At 44.7% G+C, this 16,824-nt stretch overlaps 1 protein-coding gene across 3 annotated transcripts in view; it reads right to left on the minus strand.

The window, feature by feature from the left end:
- Window positions 1–16,824, minus strand: part of sbf2 (SET binding factor 2) — a 155,846-nt gene that overhangs the window by 76,207 nt on the left and 62,815 nt on the right. For all 3 annotated transcript variants that reach the window (XM_031810629.1, XM_031810614.1, XM_031810621.1), the window contains exon 3: window positions 6,194–6,331. In XM_031810629.1, coding sequence (XP_031666489.1) covers window positions 6,194–6,331 — 138 coding nt within the window. The remainder of the gene's footprint in view (window positions 1–6,193; window positions 6,332–16,824) is intronic.

Here is a 16,824-nt window from a genome sequence, read left to right on the forward strand (position 1 = left end):
TTGAGGAGTTGAAAGAGCAAAGAGGATTTTCTTCAAATCACCATGGGGTTCATAAAAGATTACTAACCCCCAAAAATAGAGCATAAAACATTTATTGTCATGGAGACCGTTTGAACAAAACCCAGCAGCTTAAGAGAGGAGTGTCATTTGCCTTCCAGAGTCACATACTGACTGTAAATCAGCAGTGAGATGTATATTAAATCAAGTCAACTATGTATCAAGTCACCTTATTCGGTTTACTAAAATAGTTGTGAAAACACTAATAAACACAGTATGAATAGGCTACTTCCAATTTACCCATACTGCTTTCTCATCTGTTCAGTTGTTTCTTCACAAAATAGCGTATTTATTTTAAAGACTACAATGTCATTACTTTGGTTCCTTTATTTGTCGATGAATAATATTTTGTGGTTTGGAGATGTTATTCTAAACTACGGCTACAAACCCAGAGCTGGTGGTTTGAAACATGTTAAATTCAAATTGGCTGGGGTTGTAGTTCAAAAATTACATTTCCTACAAAACGGAGTCACAAGATGTAATCAGTATAGAAATAGCTATAATAAACCCCCTGAAGCCTGAATTAAGAAAAAAACCTAAGTTAATTAAAGCAAAAGCTACTTGACCTCTGACACCTCTGATCCAGTAACCACACTGGAGATAGACCTACTGTAGGCCTACCTGTAGGATATTAATCATTCAAAACCTAGCCAAAATACGATGCAGACACTTGGGTTCGAAGGACATGGCGTAATGTCCCATAAATAGCAATTGAGTGACCACGTAAAATAACAGCATATGGGTTAAGTCATTAAGGTGAATGAGTTGAACAAAGATGCCTCCCACTCCTTCCCAAAGTGCTCCACTGGGACACAGAGGTCAAGTCTCAGTGGTCTCAATCTGGTTCCAATTGTCCCATACCAGGAGCCGTCAGTCCTATCAGTTTACAGAGATAGCAGCAAAGCAACCTCACAGGGCTCGTTCCTGGCTAAACCCTTTATCAGAATCACATATATTCCTTCAGACAATGAAAACATGCCACAAGAGCTCTGGCATGCTCCGAGCAGGGAACACAGGATCTAAATATCCCATCAGATGGGAAACACATTTCTACAGCATTCTGAAGATTTGGTTCAATTATTGGCGAAAATACATTTCTGCCTCTCGAATCCAATCACATAGTGAAAAGCCATGCTGGTTTAAACTTTACAGGGTAAGGCTCATGATAACGCCCAAATAAACAAACAAAAAACTGCTGTATGCTGGCTTACAGGGTCTACAAAACCCATGTGTGCCCTTCTCAATAAAATGCTTTGCAGACTAGGCCCAATATACTATCCAAGTTAGGTGTATTTGACAAAACACATGATGTACCTCAAACTAGTGCTGTCATGATACCAACATTTTATTTATGATAAGATACCAGGCCAAGTATCACAATACCAGAGAGAATTCTGATTGGACTAGCATCCTGTTCGCCCCCCCCGACACTTTTCCAGTTTTGTAAATGTTATGTGCAAGTGCTACACAAAAAAAGCTGTCACTGATATTCACACTTCTCAATAAAACAGATATTGAATGGCTAATTTGCTCATATTTGCAAAGGTCTACTTGTGATTTGGCTGGAGGAATGGGGAAAAAGGAACATACATGCATAATGATCTGTGTGTCATTGTGGCAGTAAGGGGAAAACACTGCATGAAACCCTCGCACAGTCTCTCGGTCTCCCTCAAACACACACACACCACTCTCTCTCCCACAAACACACTGCTCTCTCTCTGTCTGCCTACCTCAAAACACACACCACTCTCTCTCGCTCCCACAAATACATACACACTGCTCCCAACTTTAAAAACATTAGGCACCAAAACAGAATGTAAGGAGCACCAGAAAGAGATTATGAATCCTACTTTTGAAGCACATCCCATGAGAAGCAGACCCTTTTCTTCCTGGGCCAATCAAATGTGCCTTAACCTACTGTCACGTTACCAGGTTGTTAGCTAGCTAGGTAATATAATACAAAATGGCGCAGGAAGGAAAAAAGGTCCGGTAATAGCCCTTTTCTTCGCCGTAAATCTGTAAACACGACTGTTGCGAAGCGGTTTTTACTCTCTCTTCCTGCTGCGTGACCGTGAACTTTCAAAGACCATCAGACTGGCCTGTGCACTTGGTTATACCAGGGATGAACTTCTATACAATGTATCAACTTTGCTCGCACTGCTCCAATGTATCAAATGTAGAAATGTAACCTGCAGCAGACTGATCAGGGTCTGCATGCCCAGGAGTAGATGAGCAGAAAGAGCGGACGGAGAGGAGAGAAGCAGGTGAGTGATGGCTGGATGGGGATGTGGCTGGCTGATTACAGCTGCCACGGGTGATGTGTGCATGAACGTGAAGTGGACATTCTTGGACCTGCGCATACAAGAGACTAGTGTTGCTTAAATTCAACTTAATGTCTAAACAAAACTGACTTCATAAACATTTTATTATTTTTGTAATATCATATGAAACGGTAGTATGTTATTCTAAAATGTTGGCATAATAAGTACCATGATGTTTTGGTACTGTGGTATAACACTAACTCAAACTACTTCAGCATTTTGCTAACCTTGTTAATAGTGTAAATGTGAATATTGAGAACATAGGTCCTGGCTCTGGTACAAACTTTTGCAGTGGATGGTATACTGTATCAAGCTGGTCCCTAAACCATAAGATACCCGCAACAGTCACCTACACAGTGAAAAACCAGCCTCATATCTGTCCAGTGTGTGATCCAAACTCCTATCCTTATCTGAGCCATTACCAAGTGCACAAAGGGGTCTGGGAACAGTTCCTGGAAAGAAATCAAACCAAAACAGAGAGGTGGGGCCATGATGAAGAGGCAGTGAGCTGACCGGCCACATTTAGCCCTGTAATCAAGACCTCTAACGATCCTGTATTAATGTCTGCGATGACACTGCACTGATCGTTACGGGTGGCCTTCACCTCTTCTCCCTCAGTAGACCGGCCGGCGTGTGAGGAGGACAGAAAACAAATAAGGGAGGATTAAAGTCTGATCACGAGAAGAGGGTCCAGTTGGCCAGAAAGACAGAGTGGACAGCTGCAGGACATCACCAAACAGCGCCTGACATTGGAATTATTCACACTACTGCAGGGCCGGTTATGTAACCTTCCAGCCCAGGCATAGACCAGGCCAGGCTAGAGAGACCCAGTCGCAGCTAACCTAGCCATTATCACGCTTATTTAATGAAGGATGTCGTGGTTTATACCTTGTCTCATGCCAAGGCTTTGTTTGAACTCCACATGGAAAATCAGTGGTTCCACATCCAGGCACAAGGGATGTTTGTGAAAATTGGTCTGATTCATACAGTATACCGTGTAATGGTAAACTAATGTTAAACTCATCAACATGCTAGGATGTTGAGTCTGAGCATTCATGTAAACAGAATCATCACATCAGAATGTGACATGTCATCATGACCACGCAGTTAATAAAGGTTACAATTCCACCGGAATTTCTGTAAGAGGATATGATCAGATTTCAATTAACTTTTTCATAAGCCTCCTTGAATTAACATGACTAATGGTCAGAAGAATTCCACCTGATTGAATGGGGCCTGTCAAGGAATGTCAGATTTCAATGAACTAAAGGTCACTGACTTGAATGAATATGACTAATGGCCATGGTTGTCATGTGTTTAATATGAGGCAGGGGACACATCCTACACAGAGACAGTCTGGAGGGTGATATCAGGCCATTGTGTCAGGCCACAATTAGACATCCATCCAGGCTTTCTGTGTAATGATTCAGGGCAAACCTTAGGAGGATTGAGGTCATTGCATTAGTTTATTTCAGGGGTTTATGAAATTGTGTGGAAGAAAAAACATCAAAGATAGAATTGAATTCATATGAGGATGGGTGCATCCAAGAGCCAGTGCTAGAGGGGATGAGATGTCAGCTCATTGGATACGTTTTTTCTCCCATCACACCAAAACCCTTCATTATGTGAAGTGTTGTTCACTTCATCTCAATTCATCCAGAGTGCTGTTATTTTCCCACTTTAGTGGGTTCTGGAACACATCATGCCGTGACAAAAATTCCTAATAGTACAAAAATGCGCCATGCAAGAAAACAAAACAATTACAACATTGAAAAACAAAAAGAAAATCAAAACCCCCCAAAAAATTCCCAAGAATTAACAAACAGCCCCCGCTGGATGCTCGGAATCAAGTATTAAACCAGAGAGAGAAAGAGAGAGAAGCTTGAAATGATAAAGAAATGAACGGACATAACCCCGTGCTGCTTTTCCAGAGATGCATCAACCTGCCAGCCGAGGCAGTAGGCACAATCTACTCTACCGTGGTTCACTTATTTTGCCCTTATGACCCAGATCCTAAACCCAGGACCTGCAGGACGTAGTCCTATTCAGCAAGTGTGTAAGTGTTTAAAGGCATGAAAATCCACCAAATGTCTTTGAATAAGGCAATTATGGGTAAGCTGTAACAGATATACAGTGGGGCTAAAAAGTATTTAGTCAGCCACCAATTGTGCAAGTTCTCCCACTTAAAAAGATGAGGCCTGTAATTTTCATAGGTACACTTCAACTATGACAGACAAAATGAGAAAAAAAATCCAGAAAATCACATTGTAGGATTTTGAATGAATTTATTTGCAAATTATGGTGGACTATAAGTATTTGGTCAATAACAAAAGTTTCTCAATACTTTGTTATATACCCTTTGTTGGCAATGACAGAGGTCAAACGTTTTCTGTAAGTCTTCACAAGGTTTCACACTGTTGCTGGTATTTTGGCCCATTCCTCCATGCAGATCTCCTCTAGAGCTGTGATGTTTTGGGGCTGTTGCTGGGCAACACGGACTTTCAACTCCCTCCAAAGATTTTCTATGGGGTTGAGATCTGGAGACTGGCTAGGCCACTCCAGGACCTTGAAATGCTTCTTACGAAGCCACTCCTTCGTTGCCCGGGCGGTGTGTTTGGGATCATTGTCATGCTGAAAGACCTAGCCACGTTTCATCTTCAATGCACTTGCTGATGGGAGGTTTTCACTCAAAATCTCACGATACATGGCCCCATTCATTCTTTCCTTTACACGGATCAGTCGTCCTGGTCCCTTTGCAGAAAAAAAGCCTGAAAGCATGATGTTTCCACCCCCATGCTTCACAGTAGGTATGGTGTTCTTTGGATGTAACTCAGCATTCTTTGTCCTCCAAACACGACGAGTTGAGTTACCAAAAAAGTTATATTTTGGTTTCATCTGACCATATGACATTCTCCCAATCTTCTTCTGGATCATCCAAATGCTCTCTAGCAAACTTCAGATGGGCCTGGACATGTACTGGCTTAAGCAGGGGGACACGTCCGGCACTGCAGGATTTGAGTCCCTGGCGGCGTAGTGTGTTACTGATGGTAGGCTTTGTTACTTTGGTCCCAGCTCTCTGCAGGTCATTCACTAGGTCCCCCCGTGTGGTTCGGGGATTTTTGCTCACCGTTCTTGTGATCATTTTGACCCCACAGGGTGAGATCTTGCGTGGAGACCCAGATTGAGGGAGATTATCAGTGGTCTTGTATGTCTTCCATTTCCTAATAATTTCTCCCACAGTTGATTTCTTCAAACCAAGCTGCTTACCTATTGCAGATGCAGTCTTCCCAGCCTGGTGCAAGTCTACAAGTTTGTTTCTGGTGTACTTTGACAGCTCTTTGGTCTTGGCCATAGTGGAGTTTGGAGTGTGACTGTTTGAGGTTGTGGACAGGTGTCTTTTAAACTGATAACAAGTTCAAACAGGTGCCATTAATACAGGTAACGAGTGGAAGACAGAGGAGCCTCTTAAAGAATAAGTTACAGGTCTGTGAGAGCCAGAAACTTTGATTGTTTGTAGGTGACCAAATACTTATTTTCCACCATAATTTGCTAATAAATTCATTAAAAAATCCTACAATGTTATTTTCTGGATTATTTTTCTCATTTTGTCTGTCATAGTTGAAGTGTACCTATGATGAAAATTACAGGCCTCTCTCATCTTTTTAAGTGGGAGAACTTGCACAATTGGTGGCTGACTAAATACTTTTGTCCCACTGTACATTAGATTTAATTTAACATTTAGCATAATGCTCTTGTAAGTGGATAAGATATGCATGAAGGGGAGTTGGGTTGAGGAGTACAACAGGCCATCTCACCTGCAGGTTGACCTCTGCCTCGTAGAAGGTGAGGCAGGAGCAGTAGTGTCTGTCTGAGTCGATGTCCGTCAACACCACCGTGAAGAAGGTGGGAGCTTTCCTCTCTCGGGACAGCCTCCATCCTCCTGGCTGGCAGAACTAGAAAAAACACAAAGTATAACAAACCATTATACATGAGCACCTGTACTAGAACAGTCTGCCCTCAGCGTGCAGATGAAATGGGGGCAGGCAGAGTACAGGGCAGGCAGAGTAGAAGACACCCTGTGGCTTTTCCAGATTTGTTACTGGAAGCCAGTGTTGTTGTGTTGAGAGGGGAGCCCCAAATCTAGCCCCCCGTGTCCCCAGGAGATCCTCTGCTGGTAATCTTTCAGTATGAATGGGGAAGTATTACGTTAGTTAGGGGGCCATTGACGCCATTGTCGATGCACAGGATGTCCTGTTTCAGTGCATTAGTACTACTGCTGAATACTCTCACCACAGAAAGGGAAATGGCTCTGGTTCACGTTCCTCACAGAGAGGGAAATGGCACTGGTTCACGTTCCTCACAGAGAGGGAAATGGCACTGGTTCACGTTCCTCACAGAGAGGGAAGTGGCACTGGTTCACGTTCCTCACAGAGAGGGAAATGGCACTGGTTCACGTTCCTCACAGAGAGGGAAATGGCACTGGTTCACGTTCCTCACAGAGAGGGAAATGGCATTGGTTCACGTTCCTCACAGAGAGGGAAATGGCTCTGGTTCACGTTCCTCACAGAGAGGGAAATGGCACTGGTTCACGTTCTTCACAGAGAGGGAAATGGCACTGGTTCACGTTCTTCACAGAGAGGGAAATGGCACTGGTTCACGTTCCTCACTGCTCGTCAGAGGGGTTTGATATCAGTCTGGTTCTAGGCACAAAGAAAAGTATGAGGAAAGGTACTGAAACCAAAAGTACTGACTTTCACTGTGATACAGTAGGCTGCTATGTGCTCAGTTAGATAAGCATTAAAACGTTTAGGATAAGATGAACATGACTAAAGTAGGATTGTATTGGATAACACTGGGATTAACATGAAGAATGTAATAGTGGATATTTATGCTAACTGGTTGTTTAAGCAGGAAATCCCATGTTATCATTAAAACATAAACAAGATAATGACAAATTGACAGAAAACCCCATTTCATTTTAAAAAATGCACCACTTCTTCCTTTTTCTGGGACAAAACGTATCAGTTAGGGATCCTGTTGTTTTAATCTTTACTCCACTACTGAACCATCTCAACTTGATTTGTAAACGTTAGAAACAACACTAAATAAATGCAACCTAAAGGGAAAATGGAGTACTGGTGAGCAAGAGAAGGGAGAGGTGATGCAAGGGACGGAGAAGGGGGAGAGAGAGCGAGAGAAATACGGGAAGATTGAAGAAGAGGAGTGCAGCTGGATAGAAAAGAGAGAGATGTGCGAGGATAGAAAAGAGAGAGATGTGCGAGGATAGAAACCATGCAGGCATAGAAGAAAAACAGAGAAATGATGAGGATGATGGAGTGTCGAGAGCAGCATGTGAGAGGCAGGCAGGCAGCCAGAGTGAGTAAATCTTGTGTGTTTGTGCTGGAGGCCGAGCTGGCCTGGCTGTGGGACAGTATTTAGACTGCTCCTCAGGCGTTTCACTGGGAGAACATTGGACTGACGGAGGGAGAGGAGAAGGGGGGGGGGGGACGAGAGGATAGATAGAGTGAGAAAATAAAATGAAAAGATAAAGTGGGTGGGTGGCGTAAGATAGGATGAGAGAGAGGAAGAAAGCGCAATATAGGAAAAGAGAGAGGGAGCTGTGCTCGACTAGCCCGGGGGCTTGAACCAGGATACCACCATCCTCCAACAGACACAATAGACAGCAGGAAATCTGGAAAAGCTGCATTGTGGGGGAGTGTCATACATACTGGGCCAGGGCCCAGACAGGACCTAAGGACAATTGCAGATAACTGTGAACACATCCAAAAATATTCTAAGTATATGTCATTAATCACTGTCGGAAAGGAGATAAACAGCTTTCGGACCGCATACCTTGGGAGATATGATAAAATGGGGGATGGAAGCAGAGGTGTGAGTGTGTAGGAGGAAGAAAGGGGTATTGTTTTGCTTAAATGATACCAATGGCCATCTTCTGCAAAGCTGTTATGCTCACACTACCCCGGAGGTCTGAGGAAAGGCTCTGGACTGGGTTTCTCCACGTGCCCAGTGCCTTTAGTGGGCTGAATAACAGCCAGACAGTCTACTACCTAACACCAATGGAGATATCCTATCTGTTTTCACATGCCAGTGACTGACTGGAAGGCAATCATGTTTTGAAGGATTTTCTCTCTGTAAATATTAGCTTAGACTCAAGTAGCTAGACTTACTAGGGAGTCTGAATATGGAAAAACAGACTGAATAAGAGTTGACTGGCAGGGCCTTTAGTCACAACATCTGATACACTAATATCAGCACCAGTAATATGGGTGGAGAGGGAGAAAATGGAATAAAAAGCAGAGTAGATGAGGACTGAGGGTAGTGGGTTCGATTCCCAGGACCACCAATATGTAAAATGTCTGCAGGCATGAATAAGTCGCTTTGGATAAAAGCACCTGCTTAATGGCACTGTATATTATTATATTAACCAGAGGACAGAGAGGAGGATTACTTGCATAAAAGAGAAGAAAAAAAACAAGTCCAATGACCAGTAGCTGTCTAACTGACAAAGGAAAAGGAGCTGAAAACTTACTCTACTGTCAATCATTATATAGTAAGAAGAAGTGCATCCAAGCATGCCCTGAACGCGTGTAGTCTCTCTTGCGGTGTGACGGCCTATCTGCCACACACACACAGAGAGCAGAGCAGTGATTCTAGGCACCACTCCAGGTAGCAGCTCCAGGGAGCCCCTGCCTGCCGCCAGCTGTGACTGACACACACAGTACCAGCAGACTGTTTGGAGAGATCAAGCAAAATATGTTCACTGCAGTGCAACAGGTGCGTGGCTTGTCTAGAAACATACAGTGCAAGAATTTAAAAAACACAGACGCATGGTGTAAACGTACACGACTACACGCGCACACCCACGTAGCCTAATATATATAAATATATATATATATATATATATATATATACATATATACACACACATGGTGTACGGACACGCACGCACACACACACAAGCTGAGTCATGGCGAGGACAGTCCCTGGTCTCAAATTAGACCACAGTCAAGTGACAATGGAACTCATTGGCTAACCGACTCTGGGATCTTTGTCCTTTAGCACATTGTTGCCCTGCCACCGATTGAGCTCTCTGCATCATGTGGCTCTGTGTGGCATGGCTCCCCCCTAGTCCACCCTCCACCCTTTCAGATAGAGACACCAGATCTGCAACTTGACCTGCTAAGAATCGGCACAGAAAAGCATGGGGAACAGTCCCACCGAACTGAAGCCTAGTTTGTGGTCAGGGCTGTATTCTAATACTGTGAAAATGTACTGTATGCCGCTGTAATAACTACACAGGGGACAAACAAACAGCTATGCTGTGGGCACTGGGGCTGAAACTCCAGACCGTCAGTCAGGGACACACACACTGGGCAGTCTTTACAAGGAGACAACCCTAGAAAGAAATCTGATGCAACCTTCACTTGTGTTGCTACAGTTGAAAAATGGGGAATGGAGTTAATATAGGCTTATGACATAGTATGAAATGGTACATCTCCACGCCTCAAATTCCAAGAAATAAATACTGGTTTCAAAGTTTGATTTCCTAAGTTGACATAGCCAAACAACAAATATCAAAGTATTCTTGAGTTCCTCTGTATGGTAATAAAATGTGGATGTCTCCTCCCTTCTGAGCATTAACAAATGTGACGCAAGACTGAACTGGGTGAAAGAGAAGGAAGTCTGGAACTGGAAAAAAAGGACAAGTTGATGGGAAAACACTTTCCCAACTCCACCGACAGGAATGAAGAGCATTCCCAGGGTGGAATCTCTCCAACACAGCATTCTCTGTCGATTTAGACTCAGTAGATTTAAACCAAGTTTACCTGGCCGGTTCTGATGAGAATACTACACAAGAGCAATGCATATCGAGATCCAACTGTCTGAATTAAAGCCTTTGAGGACACTTTGTTAACCAAATACATTAAGGTTCTATTATCCAACAAGAGTGGCTGACTAGGTAGGTATTTGTAAGGCAACAAGGTAAATGTAATGAAGGACAACAGTAATACCGCATGCTGCCTGAGCATAAAACATGTTTCCAAAACAAAGTGCATCCAACCGATGCCAGTGAAGTGCTGACAAAGTCAAAGCAAAGTGATTGCCAAGACGTTGTGGTCAGGACAAAAACACGGCAACAGATGTGTTGTGTTGTGTACGCTCCTCTCTCTTTCGCTCCCTCCCTCTCCATCTATCTTTGAGTTACATCTTATCCTCCTCTATCTCTTCCCGCTTCACTTCGAGGGCCTGTTTCTCAGGAAGACAAGACAATGACTTGCAGGAAAGTGGTGTCTGAGGTGAAAGGGGGTTGGCCGGAGGTGAGCAGGTCATTACCGGGCTGCAACCTGGCCGGCCAAAAGATCTGCTGCTTTATCAACTCTGGAAGATGGACAGGACAGTGGACAGAGCTGAACTCCAAACATGTGCCAGGGCTATTTGAGTTTCCCCAGCAGCCGGGGCCACACAGAGCAGCCACATGGTAGGATGTCTTGAGCTGAGACGAGATGGAGGCTATATTCATAGGAGGCCAGGATGAAGACCAGCAAACAGGAGGCACACACACACACACACACCACTTCCTGAGAACATCTTCAGGGTCAGCGCGACACAAACAGAACGAAACAAAGCTAGCCAGCTTCAACCCACAGGTACCAGAGTGCAAAGTGGAGCTCAGGTAGCCCTGTGATGTACTGTAGGCCAACTGGTCTGACTGGAGAGCTCCATCACACTGCAAGCGACTGCCCACAACTGGCATCACACATCCATCCTTATTTCCCTCGGTCCCCACAGCTCTGTGGTTCCCTGTGATCTGTTATGCAACCCGGAACATATGGTTCATTTTAGAGATGGATATTTTTAGCTGGTCATAAAGGACCGCAATAATTCAACAGATAGCTAGGCCAGGAAGATGGGGAAGAGAGTAATAGGCTAGGAGGTCAATGTCGAAAACTGCAAACGTGTACAACGTGAAGAATTTCAGGGTCCATATCTCATATGGCGATCATTTCTAGAAGTGGAGGGGGGGGGATGTAATTTGAAACAACATGAAAATACCGACAACTCTGCCGAGTTCCTCACATCAAAAGTCTCCTGGGAAGATTTCTTCACTTGGGGGTGAATACTTTGGATTTATTTTAAAACACAATAAATTGAAAACATATGGCTGGTTCACCACATGTAACTTATTTCAATCTGAGCTGCATTAAAAATGCAAAAAGAAAAAGGATTAGGCATTCCTTCTCTTAAACCAATCTACTGTCAGTTTAATTTCATCTTAATTCTGCTCCAATCACTGCAACCGCTCAAACCTCGCCTTGAGCACTCATGCTATTCACTATACTTAAGGGTGTCCCAAACCATAAGAGGTGAATGTTTGTGACCAGATATGGACTTTTTTTCGAGCTTCGTTTTAGGAAAACTAGGTTAATAAACCTAGTTAACTAAGGTTGCCTTAGTAAGATCTTTCAAACACGTGTTTCCTGGGGAAAAGGCTAGAACTACATGCCATTCCAACATGTGACAAGCGGATGGAGTGTAAGTTCAGAGAAGACTCGGCTTCAGAGACTCGGCTTGCTGAAATCCACCTCGACAGTCCAAGAAAACTCCATGGATTTTCCCGAGACCGCTGATGGCGGGATATAAGCAGAGCCTGGCTTTTCCATCTTAATCCAAACCTGACATTACGCTGTCTCCATTGTTGTGCTGCATCCTCACACACTCTCCCACACACACACACACACACACCCCGTGGATGGCGCTGGCCTACAGGTGGAGTGCTGTACCCTGCTCTCGGACCTGTGCTTAATGCACAGCCTGTGAGATATGCGCCCCATTCATTGTTTTGTAACACATTGACTAACACAATGAGTTACACATTCATGACAAGCACAGTTATGTAACACGTATAGTTAACTTTCAAGAGCTTTACTGTGCTTGAAGAATTCACTCATCGTTATATAGTTCTTAGTGTGTGCAGTGCTGTTTACAGTTTATTCTACGCAGTTGTGTGAAGCAAAGCAAACACAAAAACAACAACAGGTCGGCCCATTTGAAGAGCACAGTGTGTTTGATGAGGAGACAGCAGAGGGTAAACAGCTTTGTCTTGGGCCGTAGAGAAACACAATGTGCTTATGCGTCAGCCTGTGGAGCCCCTGCCTGGGAGCCCTGTGATAATGGCCCTGGGACAGGTGCTTCCTGCCGGGCCCAGGCCCACTCCCTTCTCCCTATCGCTGTCACTAAGTCACCCTCCAACCGTGGCCTTTCTTCTTTTTATACCTCCGCTTTTGTTTTTCACCTGAAAAAACAGTGAGCCCCCCCCAAACTTTATATGATTAGCTCAGAGGAATACACCCCTCACGAGGACCAGTAGCACGTTCTACTGTTGTGGTACCACCCCAGGCCAGGAAGACAAAAGTGAGTGTGTGCTATATCCCTGATGGTGTTTTTTCCAGTGGCACTTTTCACACTCTAACACAATGGCAGTGCATTACACAGGGGACACTGGCCTTTAGTTTTCCAGCTGACTGCCTCCCCAGGGCTCTGGGTCTACGGTACTGCACCCTACCCGCCACACAGGATGAGGGCTGTGGGAGGTCAATGACCTGGCATTGGAGAAAGACATGGCCTCAGACAGGGTCAAGGACGGGTGCCGTTTCATATTTCATTTAAATGGCAATACATGACTGTTGTGACATGCTGCTATTAAACACAGCAGTTGAGATAAGTCAACAATACAGCATTTATAAACTCAGCAAAAAAAGAAACATCCTCTCACTGTCAACTGCATTTATTTTCAGATAACTTAACATGTGTAAACATTTGTATGAACATAACAAGATTCAACAACTGTGGCAAACTGAACAAGTTCCACAGACATGTGACTAACAGAAATGGAATAATGTGTCCCTGAACAAAGGGGAGGGGGGGGGTCAAAATCAAAAGTAACCGTCAGTATCTGGTTTGGCCACCAGCTGCATTAAGTACTGCAGTGCATCTCCTCCTCATGGACTGCACCAGATTTGCCAGTTCTTGCTGTGAGATGTTACCCCACTATTCCACCAAGGCACCTGCAAGTTCCCGGACATTTCCGCAGGGAATGGCCCTAGCCCTCACCCTCCGATCCAACAGGTCCCAGACGTGCTCAATGGGATTGAGATCCGGGCTCTTCGCTGGCCATGGCAGAACACTGACATTCCTGTCTTGCAAGAAATCGCGCACAGAACGAGCAGTATGGCTGGTGGCATTGTCATGCTGGAGGGTCACGTCAGGATGAGCCTGTAGGACCTGTAGGAAGGGTACCACCGCGTTCCCTGTAACGCACAGCATTGAGATTGCCTGCAGTGACAACAAGCTCAGTCCAATGATGCTGTGACACACCACCCCAGACCATGACAGACCCTCCACCTCCAAATCGATCCCGCTCCAGAGTACAGGCCTTGGTGTAGTGCTCAATCCTTCGACAACAAACGCGAATTCGACATTCACCCCTCGGTGAGACAAATCCACGATTCGTCAGTAGAGAGCACTTTTTGCCAGTCTTGTCTGGTCCAACAACGGTGGGTTTGTGTCCATAGGCGACGTTGTTGCCGGTGATGTCTGGTGATGACCTGCCTTACAACAGGCCTACAAGCCCTCAGTCCAGCCTCTCTCAGCCTATTGCGAACAGTCTGAGCACTGATGGAGGGATTGTGCATTCCTAGTGTAACTCGGGAAGTTGTTGTTGCCACCCTGTACCTGTCTCGCAGGTGTGATGTACCAATCCAATGCAGGTGTTGTTACACGTGGTCTTCCACTGCGAAGACGATCAGCTGTCCGTCCTGTCTCCCTGTAGCGCTGTCTTAGGCATCTCACAGTCCGGACATTGCAATTTATTGCCCTGGCCGCATCTGCAGTCCTCATGCTTCCTTGCAGCATGCCTAAGGCACGTTCACGCAGATGAGTCCGGACCCGGGCATCTTTATTTTGGTGTTTATCAGAGTCCGTAGAAAGGCCTCTTTAGTTTGTGACTAGGACTACCTGACATGATGACTCCTTGCTGTCCCCAGTCCACCTGGCCATGCTGCTGCTCCAGTTTCAACTTCCACCTGACTGTGTTGCTGCTCCAGTTTCAACTGTTCTGCCTTATTATTATTCGACCATGCTGGTCATTTATGAACATTTGAACATCTTGGCCATGTTCTGTTATAATCTCCACCCGGCACAGCCAGAAGAGGACTGGCCACCCCACATAGCCTGGTTCCTCTCTAGGTTTCTTCCTAGGTATTGGCCTTTCTAGGGAGTTTTTCCTAGCCACCGTGCTTCTACACCTGCATTGCTTGCTGTTTGGGGTTTTAGGCTGGGTTTCTGTACAGCACTTTGAGATATCAGCTGATGTACGAAGGGCTATATAAATAAATTTGATTTGATTTGATTTAGTGTCCTACATTTTCATAACTGTGACCTTAAATTGCCTACAGTCTAAGCTGATATTGTTTTAACTACTGTTCCACAGGTGCATGTTCATTAATTGTTTATGGGTCATTGAACAAGCCTGGGAAACAGTGTTTACACCCTTTACAATGAAGATCTGTGAAGTTATTTGGATTTTTATGAATTATCTTTGAAAAGACATGGTTCTGAAAAAGGGACCGTCTATCATATAGCACTCTTAGCTGGTTAGGCACAAGAGCTGCTTCTGCTATGACAACAGGGAGCTCTGAAACTGGGCTGGAAAATGTGAAACATAGGTCTCTTCTGCAGTGCCACTGGTGAACTTCACCCAACTATGGTATCTGCGAAGAAGCTGTTGTGACAAGGGGAATGGTTTGAGTAAAATGTCGGTGTCGTGGTTTCACCCGTGGACCTCTCATACAGAGTGAAGGCAGACAGAAGGTGTAGGACAAGACACTGATTTACAGGTGGGTCATGTCAAGAGAACGGATATTCCAGACAAATTAGGACATCTCTTAGCACTGCGAGGAATCTCAGGTATGTCCGCAGGCATTTTGGTCTTGCAGTCAGCACATTCCCACTGCTCCACGTAAACAGAGGCGGTGGCTGGCAGGGGAGAGCCACCATGGAGCAGGGCAGTGAGGAAGGGGAAGGCCACAGGAGGCTATGTGGCTTCTGCGTTGTGCTCCTGTGCCAAAAGCTGCGGCTGACTCCCCTCCTGGCTCCTATCCACGTATTTTCCAGTTCTAGCTCCAAGCCCAGGACGGACGGAAAGGAGGACCGTGGACGGTCTCACTGCTCAAATGGCTTGTTTTGATTCAGTGGAACTGGAATGAATCCCTTGAGCATATTTCTGTTTTATTAAAGAAAAAAAAAGGAAATTGTGTTTTTTGGTGTGTGCGAGCACAAGAGTGCTTCTAATTACTCCAACAGAGGGGTTTGTTTCTGCTAAACTGTGTAACATAACTATGTGCTCCCAGAATAAGGAAGTCTTCAGACTACAACATATTAGCTCCATGTATCCTGAGTATTCACATTTCCTGATGAGCTCACTGTGGTTTATCATGGACAAGGCTGCCATGCACTCCAGCCCACTGCCAGTGCCGTTTCCTGGGGATTTTCTGTTTCGCTGGCAGCCAAAGCATTGATTACTCATGAACATCTTCCTGACAAACACATGATTCTATTATCCCCGACTTGGACGACATCCTGTATGTGGAATGCACTGTTGTATTTAGTTTTACAAACATCACAGGAAAGACGTGCTGTGCAACATGTCAGCATTGGTCACTCAGTCTGGTGAAGTAACCAGCCAGCCCAGCACCTATCCCTGGGTCTCTGGACTGGCCAGGAGAAGACAGCAATACTGCTTTATGCAAGCTTCCTAGTCTGAACCAGATAGTCTAAGCATGCTGTTTCAGACCCAGACACCCTGAAACAATAACACCCAGAGATGCCTGTTCCCCCAATACCCCCCAGTCAAGATCAATCCACTTGCGCAGGTAATTCCCAAACTTGGATACAAGATTAACATTTTTTTAATAAAATATTTTTAAAAAGCCCATTTTTATTTTACAATGGGGCTATACATTTGGGTGAAGTTTTTTTTGCCTCGCCTGAATAGCCTCATTTCACTGCCTAAAATAAAATGAAACCATCTAGTGTTCAGCGAAATAACAACAATGTCAAATAATTAACATCCAATCACATTAACTGTTACTCTCTCGTGGAAATTCCACTAACGGTCCGTATGTAGCCAAACGTAGCTGCTGCTCATGTTGGTCTCTGTACTGATGGCGCAAAAGCCATGACAGGGAGACATAGTGGAGTGCTAATGCGTGTGCAAGCAGTTGCTACCGATGCCACTTGGGTACACTGCAGCATCCACCGAGAGGCTCTTGCTGCCAATGGAATGCCTGACAGCTTGAAAGACATTTTGGACACTATAGTGAAAATAATTAACTTTGTAAAATTCACTCATGTAACACTAACAATA

Source organism: Oncorhynchus kisutch, linkage group LG3, assembly GCF_002021735.2.
Source record: "Oncorhynchus kisutch isolate 150728-3 linkage group LG3, Okis_V2, whole genome shotgun sequence".
In the NCBI taxonomy this organism is placed as follows: Eukaryota; Metazoa; Chordata; class Actinopteri; order Salmoniformes; family Salmonidae; genus Oncorhynchus; species Oncorhynchus kisutch.